The sequence below is a fragment of the Diadema setosum genome, chromosome 20 (genome assembly GCF_964275005.1).
Source record: "Diadema setosum chromosome 20, eeDiaSeto1, whole genome shotgun sequence".
NCBI classification, from domain to species: Eukaryota; Metazoa; Echinodermata; class Echinoidea; order Diadematoida; family Diadematidae; genus Diadema; species Diadema setosum.
Window position 1 is genome coordinate 23497793 of NC_092704.1, and position 20834 is coordinate 23518626.

Below are 20834 nucleotides of genomic sequence, written 5' to 3' on the forward strand. Positions count from 1 at the left end.
CCTTTAAACCTTGTATTCAAATCCCTCTGTATAGAAAGAGTGGAATTTTCCTGTCAATATTACTATTTTTTCGTGTCATTCCCAGAGCTGAAGCCTGTGCACGTCCTACCGAATCTAACTCAGATTTTCAAACCGAAAGTGGCGTACAGAAGAGGAAGTTCCGGTGAGTTTTGTTTCCAGTCCATGGTATTATGCTCTTATGACTTTGCTGGTATTTTTCCATTGCCACATGATTTGCCCTTAAATATTACTAGTAGTTTAAAATTAGGAGTGATTGATCACAGACAGCATTTCATTTAGTATCCTTTTATATCGTGTCATTTCAAATGATATAATTGCTGTTCATTTAATTTTGTTTTGCTTCAATTCATTTCATTTCACACACACACACACACACATATATATATATATATATCAGGAGCGGATCCAGGAATTCCGTAAAAGGGGGGGGGGGGCGCCTTTACAAAATTAAAGGGGGCGGGGCGCCTAAATCTGCCACTGCATAAATACAAAAATTTTCCTTTTCCGGCCACAGCGAACTCTTTATTTTCCTTTACACAGTTGGGGTAACGAAATGTTTTGTTTGTTTGTTTGTTTGTTATAACATCATGTGCACACATTCGTCCTTGAGTAATAAACTAGTTATTTTTATTGAATAAAAAGAACACATACCAATATTATATGGTAGAAAGTAAGGAAATGGTTATGGCTCCTCATTCGACAATAGATCAGTTTGGCAGATTGTTAAAATTGTCAAAACTTGTTTATACTGCATTGGCCTTGGTTTCAAATCTCCACGTATGATCGTTTTCTATCACCAGCATGTTTGTGCGACACCATTGTTTGTGAAATCCAAATACTGCTACACTGGTATACTACGACAGACAGGATAAGTCAGTCAACAAAATTACTTAGCAAGTGATGGTGCTTTATAAAGTTATTGATATCGCGACTGACTCACGTTACCTCAATTTGCTCGGCAATACAAACTTTTTCTTTAAAACTGCAAAATGCTTCAATTGTGTATCTCGATGAAATGTTACACGTCATAATGAGTATGCGTATAAAAAGTTCCTTTATTTCCACTTGTGTAATTTCTTACGAGTAAAGCTACATAGGCTTTGTAGAATAAGTCTCTAGGAAAATAATCCAAGTGCGATTGATCGTAACAATTACAGAAATCCAATATAAATTGAATTTCTTTAAAGGGGATGGCTATGGTAACTGATCAGTGGGAATCAGTGGGAATGCTGGGGGATGACTGTTCCAATCCTTGTGGCATTCTTTTAAGAGTACATTATATATCTATTGTTGTGTGAAAATTATTTGATTCAGAATGGTCTCATATTCAAGTAATGTGAAGTTCAGTGTTTCCAGGTTAGCGTGCCTGTACAGTGTCGGGGCGATCGTTAACGGGCCGTTAACGATCGACCACACATTACTTGAATATGAGACCATTCTGAAGCAAATAATTTTCACACAACAATAGATAAATAATGTACTCTTAAATGAATATATTCATGTTTAATTTGCCTAATTGACTAAGAAACATGAACTGAATTTGATGACGACGCTTTTCTTTCTTTCTTTGATACATTGTATATAATAACTGTTGGGAGCCACAATCTGCAAGATTCGCTTTGTTTGTTTGTTTGTTTGGTTTTATTTCTGTATTATTCATCATTTCGATTAAAAATAACATCATGAATATTTTTAACAGTTTCAATACAAAATAACATCATCAATAATATTTTTCAACATTCGACGGACGAGAGAATAATACAGTGCAAACATAACTTACAAATATATTATAAACTATGATAACTTTGTAGCGCCCCCCTCCATCTCCTATGCCTATTTCTGCAATCCCCGTGTAAAGTATAATGTGCCCCATTTTATTGATTACTTATGTTTGTATTTCTATTCTTTCATGTACATTGCGCGTATATGTTATTGAGTATGATGAGATGATGTTTAATTTTAAAGTGATAAATAATTTTATACCTTTCAAAGATAATTTACTGCACAGTGTACATTTTGTAATGAAAATTAATCTTTCATGCATGAATTGTTGTACTGTCCGAAAATAAGAAACATCTGGGCAAGAATTATATAGTGACCTTATTTTTGAATGTTCAAGCGAAAATATCACAGATGAGAATATTATAGTCGTCGGGTATGAACTTTGTAAAAAGAATTATTAATTCAATAGTCAATTTTATGGAATACGCAATTTTTAAGTTATATATCATGGAAGAATACATGCAGAAATCAGCGTTTTATTGCATCTTTTATTATAAAAGAATTTAGATATTAGTTTCTGGTATATTGTAATGATATTGCCAAAACAAGAGGTATTTGAGCATTAGATGATAAAATCCGTTACATACAGAATATTCATGTGATGTAAATTGAACTATGATTGCAACTGTTTTATGCTTGTATTGACCTTTGCATGATTCAGAATAATTGATTTTGAAAAAAAAAAAGTGTCTCAGATTAAGGACAAAAAAAAAATATATGATGAGACGGAGAAAAAGAGAATGATCTTGAACTCTTGAAGAAAATCGGATCGAACCGAGAATCCAAAGAGACTCAGTGTGTGCGATCTTATCCACTGAGCCAAAACAGATATACCTTGACGAGAAAAAACAAAACAAAACCGAGGGCAATATTTTTACAAATGCCCCAATGCCGACGTCCACATAAGTGTAGCTCCTATATGCAGTGATATGTGCATTATACAGTATATTCAACAGGTTTGGTGAGTTGTGCATTTATTACCGGTTGGTTATCTATACCGTTAATAAAATGGGAGCTTAGACCAGTGTAGTTTATCATCTTCAGCAGATTAGAAGGACAGTTGTGAGTTAATTCAATGCATTATTGTCGATATGACAATCATAGAGCGTTAACGCTGTCAATAGATCGTCTTTCTCAGTTACCTTGAATTAATATCTTCTTTTTTACCCCGTGGCCTCGCGGTGTCTGGCCTTCTAAGGTCTGCTCCTTCGTTGTTGCGTATAAAATTATATAAAACCTTTAAGGAAATAATTGGCAGTCTTCTCTGGCATCCATACACTGCAAATAGAAGGAAATATAATGTACCTTCAAGGAAATAATTGGCTGTCTTTTCTGATATATTGTCACCGCAGAACGGCGGAAGATTATTGAAACGTTCTCGGAACCATGAAGGAGGAATTTACCCTAAAATGTATTGTGTGTGGATTCAGCGAATACAAAAATATTTGTTAAATACCCCAGTGAATTTTCGAAAGAATCTGATAATCCATTCAAGAGTCATAGGCTTTGACGGGTTTGGTTCAATCCTTGAGCATTCTTCGCCCTATATAGTTAAATGGGTAAAACAATTTGTACAGTTCGTGTCGACAGATTTATTGAAAGGTATGAGAAAAAATATAACGCGGATTTCATAAAGTTTCATATTTTAAGCATGATGAATAAACCCTTGCTTTACCTCTTTCAGAAGCAGAAGACAGTGGTGACAATAATAATACTCTTTATTATGTCAGTGATATATTGAAAGAATATGCTTTCATTGAAATAGATATAAAATTGTGTTCTTTATATCTTTTTATTGCACTTATGACGGGATCTCTTCTTATAGTCTTCCCATCCCTCGATGACGACATATGCACCGAAATGTCGCAAAAACTGTAGTACTTTCGAAACAGCTTGTAACAACATTGAAGGCATTGATGGTCATGTCTGTTTTTATCTTTCTATTATTAGCTCATCTATGCGAACTTCCTACTCCAACGCAGCAAAAGAGTAAGTTGACTTTCCATGCATTTTTCTTTCGTTTATAAATTATAATAAGCACATTGGAACAAGGAAGACATAGTTAGTATACTTTATACTCATTATTATACTTATCATGTATAGTGTATTCAGCAGTACATGTGATAATGATTTTATATTTAGAAACACACACACATAATTATATATATGTGTGTGTGTGTGTGTGTGTGTGCGTGTGTGTGTGTGTGCCAAGATAAGATGAAGTCAAATGGTCTGTCCAGTTTCATGTGTAATGTCTCATTCTTAAAAAAAAATACAATGGCTACTTCCTTGTGATGTTTTATATCACCACATCTTTGGTTTTGTCCATTGGAGAGAAAAATCAATGGAGAGAAAGAAATCAGTGTGTATACAACAAAGTAATGTCTTATTGTCCCCGCCGAACGAGTTCGAGCAGGGGACTATGAAACGGGCTCCGTACGTGTGTGTGTGTCCGTGTGTCCGTCCGTCTGTCTGTCCGTCCGTCTGTCTGTGCGTCCGTGTGTGATCAAAATGTTCAATTTGCTACTTCTCTGTCATTTATTAGCCAATTTTGATTCTGTTTGCTTTATATGATAGCACTACATGGGAGCTTTGAAACTTCTACACAGAATTTCAGTTGTGACCTTTGACTTTGACCTTTGACCTATATTGTACATTTTGCTTCAAAATGCTACTCCTTCGCCATTTCTAACCCGATTTCGATTCTGTTTGCTTTATGTGATGGCACTAGGTGAGGGCTTCAAAACTTCTACACAGAATTTTGACCTTTGACTTCTTTGACCTTTGACCTTGATTTTTTACCTATATTGTACATTGGCTACAAAATGCTACTCCTTCGCCATTTCTAACCCGATTTCGATTCCGTTTGCTTTATGTGATGGCACTAGGTGAGGACTTCAAAACTTCTACACAGAATTTTGACCTTTGACTTCTTTGACCTTTGACATTGATTTTTTACCTATATTGTACATTTTGCTACAAAATGCTACTCCTTCGCCATTTCTAACCCGATTTCGATTCCGTGTGCTTTATGTGATGTTACTAGGTGAGGGCTTCAAAACTTCTACACAGAATTTTGACCTTTGACTTCTTTGATCTTTGACCTTGATTTTTGACCTGCATTGTACATTTTGCTACAAAATGCTACTCCTTTGCCATTTCTAACCCAATTTCACTTCCGTTTGCTTTATGTGATGGCACTACAGTCTGTAAGTGAGGGCTTCAAAACTTCTACACAGAATTTTGACCCTGGACTTCTTTGACCTTTGACCTCGATTTTTGACCTATATTGTACATTGGCTACAAAATGCTCCTCCTTTGCCATTTCTAACCCGATTTCGATTCCGTTTTCTTTATGTGATGGCACTAGGTGAGGGCTTCAAAACTTCTACACAGAATTTTGGCCTTTGACTTCTTTGACCTTTGACCTTGATTTTTGACCTATATTGTACATTGGCTACAAAATGCTACTCCTTCGCCATTTCTATCAAAACCCGATTTCGATTCCGCTTGCTTTTTGTGATGGCACTAGGTGAGGGCTTCAAAACTTCTACACAGAATTTTGAACTTTGACTTCTTTGACCTTTGACCTTGATTTTTTACCGATATTGTACATTTTGCTGCTAAATGCTACTTCCGGCGGGGACATATTTTACGCACCGCGTAATTTCTACTTTTCCTTGTCTTAATTTGTTTTGATCTGGCACTGGATTTCCTCGAGTGACTTCCTTGTACTCGAATTTGTGTTTAAGGTTGTGGTGAAACCCATATGAAGAGAAGTAATTTCATTTCTTACATATATATATATATATATATATATATATATATATATATATTTATATATTAAAGAATGAAGAACATCAGAAAGATGATCCTAACGTGTAGGATGAATGATGTAATCAGACGAAACAAGGAGGAGGAATTCAAAGGAAAAAGAAAAAAAGAGAAAGGAGAAAAAGAAATTGAGGGAGGAATCGTATGTGCTTGAGCGTCATGTGGTGGTGTGTAACGTTCCTATCCATGCCTTTATCTTGCACCTGCTTTTTTTTTTTCATTCTTTTCCTTCCAGGAATCAAGTACGTTGCAAACATCTCGTACTCTGATCTCGCGTATTCTGAGAAAACCGTCTTCAAAAATCTTACCGAGAGGGTGCGCCGTCTGACCGAGGAAGCCAATCACGTCGTGAGGGAGATCTTGACCCGGAAGCGCTCGCTGGCTAGTGACGACCTCAAACCGGACGAAGCCGAGGAGAAGAATGAAGCCGAAAAGAAGAAGTCGGAGAGGAAAGGAGCGGCCGAGAGCAGTTTGAGCATGGAAGTGGGCACCCACCTTTACTTGCCTGGTGGTCACTGGGTACCCATTTCCTGCAAACCGAAATGGAAGGTATAGTACTTGCTTGTCGATGAGATTATCTTTGTGTTTGTTTGGTGGACGGTTTGTCTGAGCTATGGATAAGTTTGTTTCTTTTTTTTTTCTAATTAACATAATAGCTTACAAATAACATCAGGATGTTGCTAAATTTAAATCAATTGATCTAATTAGATTTTCTATCTGCGCTGCATGGTAGGGAAATCCGGGGCTAAGAAGACCACGGTACTACAACTATAAGCTCATGCAGCATTTAGACCCTTCTAGGGAGGCTGCATCGTATCTGAGTCGTGCAAATGAATAATCGAATATGTGTTTTCATGGATAATGTCTGTTTCCCATAGTAATTGCATCTGAACCAATAATTAATGAAAGATGAAGATGAACTTTATATGGTTGGAGCAAAGTCGATAGGGCAAGGTGGAACCTGTTGGCTAATGAGTTTGTGGGTAGTTAATTATGCAGTTTCTCCCGCAAAGCTGGTACATTCGGTTTCGAGACCAGTCATGCCAGTCTGCTAGTGGCAGCCGGGGGCGGCAGCAGCTAGAGCTGCATGCACAGCTGCCTCGCTGCAGCTGAGCTCTCTAAAAACTGCTGGAGTGAATCGCAAGCAGACGCTGAACCCGATCTCGACTTCGTGCTTTTATGTCATCAATCAATCAATCAATCAATCAATCAATCAATCAATCAATCAATCAATCAATCAATCAATCAGTCAGTCAATCAATCAATCAATCAATCAATCAATCAATCAATTAATCAATCAATCAGTATCAGTGGGTTGGTCACGTGACATGACAGTTCACATATATCGCATACAATTCCTTGAAATAATCATGTTACAAATCATTTGTTTTTCTACAGGAGATACGGTTTCAGAATACGTAGAAAGCTTTCTTAAGTGGAACAAATTTATGTACATATTTGTACTCTATCATTTTGAAACCACTTTAGTTGGCCTTACAAAGAGAACATGCAGGATGGTACAAAACAAGGCACGAATGTATACGAAGGCCATAGTAAAACAATCTAAGCAGGGTATATGGTTATCACATTGAAGAAAAGTGAAAGGAACGTGAACGAAAAAAGGAAATGCAAAAAGATAGATTTGTTCGATGTCGCAGCGCGTGCAGCTCTTGTACATGTGATTTTCGAAATCGAAAATTTCTGATTTCACGGAGTCCAGGCTGCGTTTAATTATTAGCATAGTTTCCCTATCTACTGTGGCATGTGATTTACAAGGGACAAAGTTCGTGTTAATGATTGTCCGTATTATGAAATAGAAATGTTGCCTCAATTTAGATGCAAATGAATACACTATATAGGTAATCTGGTAAAACTTCGTGCCGTAAGAACATACATTTCGAGAATACATCATAGATATGATTATGTACAACAGCATTTTCAATTTAAAAATCTCAAAAGGTTGTTTACAGTAAAGTGCATGAACATCGACTGCGTTATTTTCAGGAGGCATTGAATGTGACTGTATCTTTGAAAAAAAAAAATGTCATCATAATCATGCTCCTTGATAGGCCAAGAAAAAAAGTCCACACAATTAGATAGAGGAATCTGATTATTTTGTGTGTATAGCTTCCTCATACCGGATGAAGTGTCGTAATTTCTCATTCATTTCTAGAAAATGAAATCGAAAATGACAATATCATGCATGGTGGAAGAATCAAACGATCACAATACCGACAAGTTTTGCTCATTGATAAGCCAAGAGAAAAAAAAAGTAACCGCACGCATAATGGACACATCAGGCGTCTGGTTATATGTAGGCTTCATCGGATGTGTGGTTGTTTTTCTTTCATTTCTAGCAAGTTCGCTGCTGTTTATGAACCCGTATGATTATCTTCGTCTCTTTTCGTCCGTCCATTAGAGGTTGAATCAGGAAATATTCCATGAAATGCGACACTTCTGATACTACACGAATCAAAATCATGCAGATGAGGGGAATAATGTATATGCATACGAAAGTCTACGCGTATGAGTCGTATAATCACGATAATAATTGTATCTTCGGCACATGTACGGAAATATTCAATGCTTTCCTCTATACACTGTGGTTTCAGTTATGTTTGAATGGCATTATACAATTTGTAGATTTCAGTCCGGCTACCGTACCTACACTGGAGTAGCGTTATACAAGAACAAATCCGCGATTATTTCACGCTGACATTTCAGTCTGTGTAACTTTTTCCCCCTGACATTTAATCTCCAGCACATGTGCCTCCAGCATTATGCCTGTGTTGTTATTACCTGCAGCATATATATATATATATATATATATCAATTAATATCACAGCTTCGTCTCTGATATTTCTGTACCTCTAAAAGTTTTGCACCTTATAACGTCATCTCTGAAATTTCTACCTTTGACATTCTTAACCCTGATAATTTTACACTTGATAGTCTTGTATTTGACATTTTTACACCTGACCTGATATTTTCACCTCAGACATTCTTACACCTGACGGTTTTGCACATAACATTTTTGCCCTAATAAAATCATCGGAGAACTGAAAACTTAGTAAAGGCACATGAACTTATGAAAGTTTTATTTTCGTCATTACCATGAATGAAAGATTATATATTCCAGCCCTCGAACTCTCGATGTATGAATCGCTCAATTTGAAATGTATCAGGCTATTGGGGAAACCCTTGAAGTTCTAGACTCCTGAAAAATTGTATTTATATATACACTATAGGGTTATAACCTTTTAAGATTTTTTCGACCTTTTTTTTTTTTTTTGGTTTCATGTAAACACATTACTTTGTGGTGTAATGACAAAATCGTTGTGTGAAATTTTGTTCAGGTGGCGATAATCATTCCTTTTCGTCAACGTTTTGAGAGCCTGCACATCCTACTGCGCAATCTGGTCCCTTTCCTGCTACACCAAAAACTCGAGTTTGGAATATTTGTCGCCGAGCAGGTAAATACTATTATGACTATAGATTTACGCGATCTAACGTCCCTATCCGTGCAGTCTTTCTCTTTCTAAGTGGTTTTTATCAGAGAGGTTTGGTTTTATGTAAACCCACACAAGGCATTATCAAGACGTAACTTGGACTAGAATAGATGGTGTAATGAGGGTTAGCTATTATGTACATAGTCTCTCTCTCTCTCTCTCTAATATATATATATATATATATATATATATATATATATATATATATATTGTATAAATGATGAATTAACATCCTAAATTTTAATGTCTTTGACGCCAAACTGATTACTAGCAGTCAATCAAATTGTGTACATAAACACACAAACACACATACAAACGCATATATGCATATTTTATTAATTACAATGTTACAACGTCTTCAATTTTTCGTGAACTGCTTTTTGTCAAATTGTGTACATTATTGACATTTCATGTTATAGGCCTAATATAAATGCTATAAAGTCCTAAATTTGTATACGCCGAACTGATCAATCAATCAACAAAAAAAAAAAAAAAAAAAAACATGTCGAGAAGGGTACAAACCAGGAAGCATACTGCAATGAAAAACTTATAAAAATGTTTGGATAATAATGTCGAAGCCAGACATCGAGTGTTGATTCATATATCTACTAATAGACACTGTACTATCACGAATGAACCAGGATGTGTGTGTATGTTTGTGTGTGTGTGCGTGTGTGTGTGTGTGTGTGTGTGTGTGTGTGTATGTGTGTGAGTGTATGTAATATATGTGCGTGTGTCCCCGTTAGTGTGTGTATTGTGTATTGCACGGGTTGCACGAATAAAGAAGAAAAAAGAAGTTGAGGAACGTTTCGCCTGTATTGAGCAAGAGCATTAATTATAATTACACACACACACACACAAGAAGAAGAAATTAAAGAGTACACGACAATTGGTAATGACTCATGTCACAGTAACTGTTCAGTAAAGGTTACGGATTAGTGCAAAGGCGCTGGAGAAACGTGATAGCAATCACATTCTTTATTACGCTTGTTGTGATTTATAACGCGATCATAATTACCGGTATCACAAAATCCCGTTGTCTTTTCAATAACACGCAGGGTTTCTCTGAGGTAATGAACCGCGGCCTGATGCGGAACATCGGTTATCAACTTGCAAAGCATGACGGGACGGAATGGGATTGTTACATTTTCCACGACGTTGACTACGTTCCGATGAACATCACCAACTATTACGGGTGTGACGGGTTTCCCAAGCACTATGCTACCCATTTGGAAGAATTCAAATTCAGGTATACGATAAAACATTTTTTTTTTCACGTGTGTGTTATCGTGAAGGTGGTGGAAACCTAGCAGAATTACTCTTCATCCTTTGCTAGTAACAGCTAATGGATGTTGGGTGTTTCTAAGCTACGGTTGGTGCAGACGCTTGTACCCTAGAAACGGGCGATTGTAGCTGCTCTAGTCAATTAAAAGATTTATGTTCGTGCTGTATCGCAGAACATTGTATGCTTCGAAACCGTTTGCTTTCGCTTTCTTAACTGTGAAAAAGGATAGCTGTGTTTGTTTGGTTTATATAGCAGGAACTACAAAAGCCTTTTAGCATTATTATAATCAACCTGTAAAAGAGAGAGAAAGAGATGTTTCTTCTGCAACACATAATGTTCACAGAAATGTTATTCCCGCTGTTATTAATGAATTCAATATACACTACACTTTTAACATGACTAAACATTTCAACTCTTGTTTTGTATCATCAATATACGAATATACAATATACAAAATAAATGAAATCTTTTCCCTTCACGGGTTTTGCTTTTAAATTTGATCTCCAGAGCTCCACGCTATGGGTGTGTAATTTTCAAACTAATAATATATTCAACGGGAGAAAAGGGAACCCTCAATATCACTTGGCTCCCACTGAAACAATCCATGGGGATAAATACCTTGTTAGATCCTAGATCCTAACATTGATTGGAATTGTTATAGTTCCATGATCCTAATAGCTTGATTGAGAAGTTACCTACAGGAATCAACAAACACACGAGTAACTACATGTATCCTGTCGACCTTACAATGAGTGACAATGCAATAATACCTGTCACAGTGAATACATGCATTCACAGAAGAATCCAGTCTAAACATAATTTAAGTTTTTTACAAAAATCCTGAAGTAAAGTAGAATGATATCGGTGGTTACACATTCTCGATAGGCATGTTGCCAATATCAAAGATCTGACTTTCAAAGTCCTGTATTATCTGCTCCTTTAATATTGTGTGAAATAAACTTACACTTATTATTAATAAACGTGAATTTAATCCTTCCAAAAAGTGTAAATCTGAATGTCACTGGACTGACCATATTCCACCAATTTATCATAATACCACCATACCCCGCGACAGAAACCATTTTGCATGGTATAACATGAATTATAATATAGGTTTTCCCGGCCAATTTCGCACTTTTGTCAGTCCATTTGATAAAAGGTTCATTCAATTTAGCGAAAATCCTCGTCACTGCACATTCTGTCATTCAAAATTGCAACTTGTTCGTTCAATTTAGCATTTCGGTCAATGAAATTCGCACATGTGCCTTTCGAATTCGTAAAACGGGCATTCAAATTGGCACGTGCTCTTCAGTCATTCAAATTCGACAGCACTGGCGGAAAATGGTATTTCAGTCATTCAATTTCGCGTATGGGCAGTCAAATTCCAAATATGTTCTTTCAAATTGGCGTAATGTTATTTCTATTTTGAAAAGGTGAGAACCGTGATTTATGCGTATTTAAATGTGAATTTTTGTTTCATCCACACACTGTTAAGTATATAGTAAAGGTATCTTTGACCCTAAATAACTCAAATTTGTTGTTCTGTAACGCCCCTCTTCTTCCATACATGTTATCAGAACTATACATGCCATGCTTGCACCAGTACCATAGATTCGCTTCACTTTCTTATGTCCAGTCACGGCAGCACGAGTTAGATACAGGCGTATCGCCTCTCAAGAAAACAGGGAAAGAATCATAGAAGCATTTGAGGGTAAAAACCTTGACAAATTGATGGCTAGAGCTGATCCAAGAACTTTTATTTATTCCTAATGATAATTAACGCAATCTAGCACCCACCAAATGAAAATAATGAAACATGCAGATGAAAGAAATAATCATGTAAATTGAAACCTCCTTCTCCCAATTATTGACAAAACAAACTTAAGATCAATGTATCTGTGAATGAAATAATGCTATCGAACATTATAAACACATACACTTATTTTGAAAGTACTGTTGCAAAGGTGATATCAGAATAAAAGCATAAACGTGTCTACTAAATTGACTGCAGTAAATGCGAAATTGGATGCCCAAGAATGAATTCGAATGAACGAGCGCAGCGTTTACGTGATCACGCGACTATATCGTGCTAAATTGAATGAACGTTTTGCGAAATGGTGCTTGTCTGACGAATTTGAACCGAAAAAGTGCTGATTCGAATGATGTAAAACTAAGGTAATTTGAATGCTCCAAAGTTAATTTGAATGAAAAGAATATAAAATTGAAATACCGAGCATGCCGTCTAGGCTAAATTGTGCTAAATTGAATGCAGCAATTAGGAAATGGACTGAAAAAAGTGCGAAATTGGCCGGGAAAACCTGTAATATTACAATATGATTTAAAAATCATCTTGATATAGGAGTGATTATCGAGGTATAATTGAAATATGACGGTACGTATACATACTTGTCCTTGTTTCTCGCCATCAGCAACCCGTTTCTGGTGGATTTTGGGGGCGTGGTCGGAATATCTAAGGAGCAGATGGACAGAACTAACGGCTACTCTAACATGTACTGGGGGTGGGGTGGAGAGGACGATGATATCGCCAAGCGATTGAAGCATCACCGATACAATGTATCGCGATCGCCAGAAGGCTACTACCGGGATTTGCCGCATAAAAAGAAAGGCAAGAAGGACTTGTGCAGAGAGCGGTGAGTGTTGGCAATACTAATTTTATTTTGAATCGCCCGGTTTACTATATAACATATATTATCATAATGCATAAAACTTTTTTTATTATGATTTCACATGCCTTCCAAACAGACAACGCTTCTAACAACATAATAACAGACAAATAAGATTACATGTAGTTTGATTTATTTGATGAGCACGATGGGGTAAGGTGATCTGCAAAGTGTGGTGCCTGCTTCTTCAGGTTCTTCAGAACCTTGTAGATGTAGATGCCGTAGCTCTCCTTCCTCTTCCTTGTCATAATGCATAAAACTTTTTTATTATGATTTCACATGCCTTCCAAACAGACAACGCTTCTAACAACATAATAACAGACAAATAAGATTGCATGTAGTTTGATTTATTTGATGAGCACGATGGGGTAAGGTGATCTGCAAAGCGTGGTGCCTGGTTCTTCAAGGGAAACGATTTATGAATGGAATTAGCATTCTGCTCTGTTCCATTTACATATTGTGCTTCGTCTGCATAAAATCTCAATATAAGAATTGAACCCACCATAACAAATAGGAGATGTCATAGGTCAAGGTCAAATTCTAAAATTCCACTATTTTCCCAATATGAATAATACAGGAAGGTAATAATTCATAAAACTTAGAACATGTCTTACAAAATAAATATAATTCTCTAGGGAAAGTTTTGTGCCATGGGGTCAAAGGTCAAAGGTGAGTTGAAAATGCTAAAATTTCACATTTTCTCCATTTCTCCAGATATTATTATGAAACTTAGTACTGTTTTTCCTGACAAGATTCTCTTGGGAAAGTTTGGGTCATGAGATCAAAGGTCAAGGGTCAATTACGGTCAGGTAAAAATGCTGATTATTACACTACTTAATAGTGAAATTACACTACTTTCTCCACACTTGGAGATTACTCGAGGTATACATATAATATACCATCGGTAATGTACCTCCATATTTTTATTATCGCACAATGATAATGTACTATGTGGACGGTTTATACATTTTCTACGATCAATGCGATCAACGCGATCAACGCGATCAACGCGATTGCCACAACTGACCGCAAGATCTGATAACATCACCACGATTACTCCGCGATCAAGACGATTTTGATTGTGGCGAATATTGTGATAGATCCAAATGCAAAATTCCTCTCTAATGGCCAATAAACGTGGCGTGCGTGTGTGATCGCACGACGGGGGACCCAGCATCAGTGATCTAAAGAACATTTTAAAAGTCATGATGGAATGAATTAGGGGTACATTAATATACTACTTGTTTAAAAGGCTTTGCTTGGTTTAATATAATTCCCTTCCAACACAGGTTTTGTCTCAACGACAGAGCCATCTCTCGAATTCACTTGGACGGTTTGTCAGCAATCCGCTATCCGATGGATACCAGCGTTGAGCTATCCGCCCTCTACACCAATATATCCGTGGATGTGAGGAGGCACGAGTGGAACTCAAAGGAAACCGTGAGCTGCTCGATTGCGGTTCGCAGACGAGACCATAGAATCGTCCTCGTAATAATTGGCAGCATTATGTGCTCGTCTTGTATAGTTTTCATCATTGGATTCATCGCGCAATGCATCGTCGCCTGTTTGGACGGCAACGCGGAAAAGAGCACCAAAAGACAAGTCCGTCACGAAAGAGATAGTATAGGAAGGACACGATTGACATGGTCTGTAAGGTAACAGGGTCATGTGTTCAGTGTTTTTAATAATATATCATCTAATGGGTTTTGTGATAATGGAAGCAGATTGGAAAAGTCAATCTAAAGGTATCAGGCACCTATTAGATGTCTGCAATATTCTGAATGGCTGAATGGAAAGTTGACGTACTACTTTGGATTTCTTTGATGGGTGATGTTCGTTAAACATCTTGACGCTTCATATATCCGAAAATGAAATAAGGTTCGTTATACCGAAGATGTGTCATTCCGAAACACAGAAATTCCATGTTCCTGAAATGAATATTCGTTAATTTGAACATTAATGTGGCGTTTTTCTGAAGGATTGCTTTAAAGTACGAACATTATCAAAGGTTCATTATTCCGAAGTTTCTTTGATATAAAATAAAAAAAAAATCGTTATCCCGAAGATTCGATCAATGCAAAAACGGAGAAAAAAGGAAGAAGAAAAAAGAAGGTGCGTGTTTACAAACCTAATTCAAATTTCGGATTAACGAACCTTCGGAACATCGAACCTTCTGAAAAAATGAACCTTGTTTCATTTTTGGCGTAACACACCTTCAGAAAAGCGAACCGTATTTCATTTTTCGGAATCTTGAACATTCGGAATAACGAACTGTAGCCTTCGATAAGGGTCCCTCCTAAATCGTCGAGAGAAAAAAAAAAATCAAAGGCATATTCAAGTGTTGGTCTACTTGACCAAGATCTGTTGTATACCTGCTATCTGAAATTGCCATAAAGTAACCGTTGAAAGAAAGAAAAAAGAAAGAAAAAAAATCGCTTGAGGGTCTCCAAAGTTGCAATTTGCCTTGTTGCCAGATGATGTGCTCTTTTACTATACGTTCATGCATTTATTCACTCAGTTATTTATATATTTACTAACTTATTTTCATGACGGGCGAAGCATCGTAGGGGAGACCGGGTCTAGTTGTTACACGGGCAAGTTGTTACACTGTCATTTTCTCTATTATGATCAAAAGATGGCGTTATACAAGTAATATCAAATCAAAACGTATAGCCAACGATCTCTGCATGCGAAATCTGGCGTTGCCTGGACGTCACATGTAGAAGGTACAAGTGTAGGTCCAAAAAACACTTTTTTACCTCTCCGAGTAAAATTTTGAAAAATTCGATTTTTCTTTATTACACCGAATCCATTCCTCTCCAGTAAGTGATGAGTATGTGGTTGAAAGAAGCGTGTTTTGGCTGTCTTTTGGCGAAAGTAGCAACACGTGATGTTTGATTGTTTATTGGCCACACGTGTGAAAAGTTTTTGAAAACGCACTGGGTCAAGTTGTTACAACAACTTGACCTGTCTGGAGAATCGAGTGGTGTAACAACTTACCCCAATGCACTTTCAATTGAATTTATGGTTATATATGTATACACACACACACACACACACACACACAAACAAACACACACACACACACACACACACACCCAACACACTCATACACCCCAGCATAGGGTAACATGCACACCCAGACAGGTTAATATTAAGAATTACCTAACACGTCAGATCTGCATTACCCGATTTGAGTTGACTTTCTACGGTGTAACAAAGTGCCCCATGTGCTGTAACAACCTACCCCAACATCGGGGAAAGTTGTTACAAAATTTTGTGTTTATTGATTACGTAATATCTTGTTTATATTATCTGGACTTCCAAAGTTTGTACTGTTTTTCAGTAAAGGAGGAAATAAGGTATCCTCAAAGCAAAAATGAAGCCGATTCCTCTATTCGTTTTTTGTACAGACCTAAAAATGTGAAAATTGTAACAACTAGACCCGGTCTCCCCTAAATCATGTGCCTTACAATTCATTGTGTGTTTGTGTGTTTGTTATGTCAGGTCACGTTGCTTTCTTATACATTGTACGCCTCCCCTTAAATCGAATAATATCTCTCTCACACGTCGGACCATTTCCAAATATCAACTTTTGTTTGACTTACCTGGAAACCCATTATTAGTTCCACTACAGAAACACTAAGCATATGTATATATATATATATATATATATATATATATATATATATATATATATGAACACCTGATTAATAAAATTTGAGGGACTGTTTAAATGAAGAAAAGTGGACAGAAGTACATGTGACACTCAAGATGCATTTATCGCTTGATGTATTTATACAAATCTTAAATTCTTACTCACAAAAATATGTTTCTTCAGTTAACGCTTAAAAACGTGATTACATAAAAAAAAACCCACACACTTCCATGGATTACAAAATCCCTTTTACGATCCATGAACTGAAAAAAAGATTATAAAAACGTATACAATCATCTTTACACAGCATAGTTTTGTACACAGCATTTTGAGTGTGAATGGTAAAAGGACATTTTGGCTTCATGGCCGCTTTCTCTCATATACAGTTTTGCAGTGGTTCACATTGATTTTAAAAGGAAAAAACTATTGATCATATCTCGGCGTGTTTGATTTCACGGTTTTTCTTCTTTTCGTCTGAAAAATGAAAAACAACACAGCTACCATTTTTATCGTACAAGATTAATTTGTCAAACCACGCGGAATTCGAGTATTATGTAGCGTCTGTTTACATCTTATTTGTCAACCATTGGCCTGAAAGATGTGGATGTTCCCTTGAACGTGGAGAAAATTACGATTCTCTTTCAGTTATCATGGTGCTTGCCAAAATTAGCAATAATCGGCAAAATCGACCGGAAAAGGGCGATAAATGTATATATTATTTTTACCTTGCAACTGAACAAAAGTAGATTAGGAAATGCAACTTTTTATTGTGTGGAAAGGGGACTGTGCAAGCATTATTGTAAATAAAGACACTGTTACACTCTGCACTATAGATTGACATTATGAATGCGGTTGATATATCACAGGAACATAAATATTAGCACAGGTAGATGGTGTATAACGATCAAAATCTATTCAAGGAGTTTTGAAAAACATGAAAAAAAGCTGCAATATCTTAAAATGTTACAATTTAAATGTTAGTGAATTATAATCTGAGAATTTCGTTTCATGTTGATACTGTTGCTCCGTCCTGTGATCAGGCTGCGTGGTTGTGTGTGATAGCTATGCTATTCAGGGCTATATTGTAATCCACGATGAAAATAGTTTGTAGCGTTTGAAATGTGAGTAAAACGACATGATCAAGAGTTGATTTCGAATCGACGCCTGCTATCGTGCTGACTTCGATATCGATAACAATGTCGTCGGTAAGTATGAACTCTCGTCTTGCGTGTTGAATTTAAATGGATTGTTGTTCCACTATGACCAAAACAAAACAAAAACAAAATGAAAAGAGAAAGAAGGAGACGAATACGGCATATATCATTAAAAAGATACAATCTTATAGTACTTGCGGGTTTGCGAGATTAACCCCCCCCCCCCCAAAAAAAAAAAAAAAGTTTGTGGAATACTGGTCATGTAATGCAAGTTTACCAATGAACTCTTTTTGTGTTATGAAACGTTAACATGACCAATTAATCAACAGTAGAGCTCCTCTTGTTAGAATAATGAAATGGTGTAAAATAGAAATGGATGTGTATAACTTATAGGCTTATTGCTCACAAACAGGTCGTTTATGCTTTGGGCCGAGTGTCATGTATTGAGTGTTGTTCCTTTGTCATTGCGTCCTTTTTGCGCTGACAGTCACTGTCTGGTCAACATTCTGTAGCCCGCTTGTTCGCAGCACTACTGGTTCATTCAATATTATGTGCATTATTTTGATATCATGATAATTACCATAAAAGACTTGCCGTTGTAAGTGGAACTACAACTTATTTAAATGTTATTATATGAAAACATCATATAATATCATTGGTATAAATGTTGCTTTTATAAAATGATGAAAAAATTGACCTACATATCTGTAATTACTAACGATACTGTGATTATTATGAACATTAATTTCATTTTCACTACAATTTTGATGATTATCAGAATTATTATTTTTGTGCATTACTGTAGTTAATAACGGAGGGTATTTATTCGAGAAGTATTTAATTGGATGTATAAAAGCAGTACATATAAAAGTAACTAAAAGATCACAGACATGTGGAGGTTTTGCTCAATGTACACAGAAAAAACAAAACAAAAGTACACTACGTACAAGGCAGACAACGTAATTGTACGCATAATTATGTTCAATAAAACACGAGGTTTTTAATCGGACCTTTTCACATGTGTATTTTTGTGATTCTTGTAAGTAAGAATGACTGAGAGTGACTTCATAAATGTATTCACGTCAGTTACATATACATGCACTATTGGATATCTTTTAAATTAAAGTGACAAATAGGGCCTGCATTAAAAAAAAATGACCCGAATAAAATGAACTTTGCTCAGAGTACAAATATGAACTACTAATTATACTGGGTAACCTTACGAGGAAGTTTTCCATGCATATGTGGATACACCGATTGCAAAATGATGTACAATGTATCAGAAATATTCAACAAAAAAAAAAGAATCAGTGAAACAGTCACTTTAAAGTTTGAGAAGCGGATAATCCATACAAAACATACAACGAATTTTCCAAATTTTTGTTGATTTCATGCATTCGAGATGGGGAAACTCTGCAGCAATTTGTTAATTTACAAACTTCATTTCAAAAAATTATTTTTTCTATAAACGGGTCAATGAAAAAGCACTTGACCGCTATTTCCTTCAAAGGCATGGGCAAGAAAATCGAATGTACCTCAAATTGTATACAAGGATGTGTGGATTCAGTGCATAACGTAGAAATATTAGTACTGCACCTTTGAGAGTGAAGTTTTGATGAAAATTGGACGATTCGTTCAAAAGTTATGAATATTAAAAGTACTATGATTAAAGGAACATGCGATGGAAATGCATGTTGACTGAATTGTGTTGATTGATGATACGCTCAACATAACTATTTGGCCATATAAATAGCTATACGTGCCACACACACACACATACACACACACACATATATGTATATATATATACATATATATATAATATATATATATATATATATATATATACATATATATATATATATATATATATATATATACATATATATATATATATATATATATATATATACACTATTTTTCTTTAGATTACTTCCATACGCCCACCAAAAATGAAGAAAAAGGGAAAAATCCAAACCAAGATTCTGCTAGTGAGATCATTCCGTCAATCATTGTTAAAGTACTTAAAAATGATTACCAAAAAAACATTGGAATTCACATTTTCTCAGACTGAGCATAACTTACATGTTTCCATGTTAGTGATATGATTAACAAAATGTATTGCATGCAGAGAAATGAAAAGTACACATTCCTTCCTTCTGTTACTAACACAAGTCATGTTCAGGGTAATGTTACTTTCCCTGCATTCGGAAAGAGGCACAGTCAGGATTTTTTTTTTTTTCGATATATCGAAAAATGAAAATTATGTTGAATTATCTTCACGTCGATATCGGTGCCCTATTGTGACATCACGAACAGCTACTGTCAGTAGTCTTCCAGCGATGACGTCACATGAATCAAGTTAACCAAAACTTTCACAATTCATAACTTTTGAACGGATCGACTTTCCGATTGTTCTCATACTTCACTGTAAGTACAAGTTATTATACATGTATTAGCAAAGTTTCAGTGCCAAGCGTACGGATACGAGGGTCCGGATATAATGAGGTAAATGAACAGGAACGGAGGATCTCGTTATAAAAGGATTCCCCTGTACAATGCACAAATATTTTCTGAAGGTGATAACGGATAATTCCAACGAAGCACGCAATAGCACATTCATTACCATCGATTTTCGTTATTTCGTATACGCGATCCCAAATCCCAGATGCTCAGTATTACGTCAAATTAATCTTAGTCAAACTGTCCTTTGACTGCACATGTAGCATAATCATTATGCACGGGTTACTTTTCAAATTCAGTGCAATGAACTAGATTCTCGGTGAATGGTGATCATGTTTAATCTCGTCAATCTTGCATCATACATGAATTTGCATCAACCCAAATGAGACTGATAAATCGTTCTTCCCGAATGAAATTAGTGTTAAACTTTTGATCTTAATACAA

At 36.0% G+C, this 20834-nt stretch overlaps 1 protein-coding gene across 1 annotated transcript in view; it reads left to right on the top strand.

Moving 5' to 3' along the window:
- Positions 1 to 17389, top strand: part of LOC140243517 (uncharacterized) — a 44132-nt gene extending 26743 nt beyond the window's left edge. The window contains exons 3-9 of the mRNA XM_072323188.1: positions 86 to 163; positions 5873 to 6186; positions 8994 to 9110; positions 10205 to 10395; positions 12861 to 13082; positions 14405 to 14555; positions 17372 to 17389. Of these exons, the coding sequence (XP_072179289.1) occupies positions 86 to 163; positions 5873 to 6186; positions 8994 to 9110; positions 10205 to 10395; positions 12861 to 13082; positions 14405 to 14555; positions 17372 to 17389 (1091 nt within the window). The remainder of the gene's footprint in view (positions 1 to 85; positions 164 to 5872; positions 6187 to 8993; positions 9111 to 10204; positions 10396 to 12860; positions 13083 to 14404; positions 14556 to 17371) is intronic.
- Positions 17390 to 20834: the final 3445 nt, after the last annotated feature.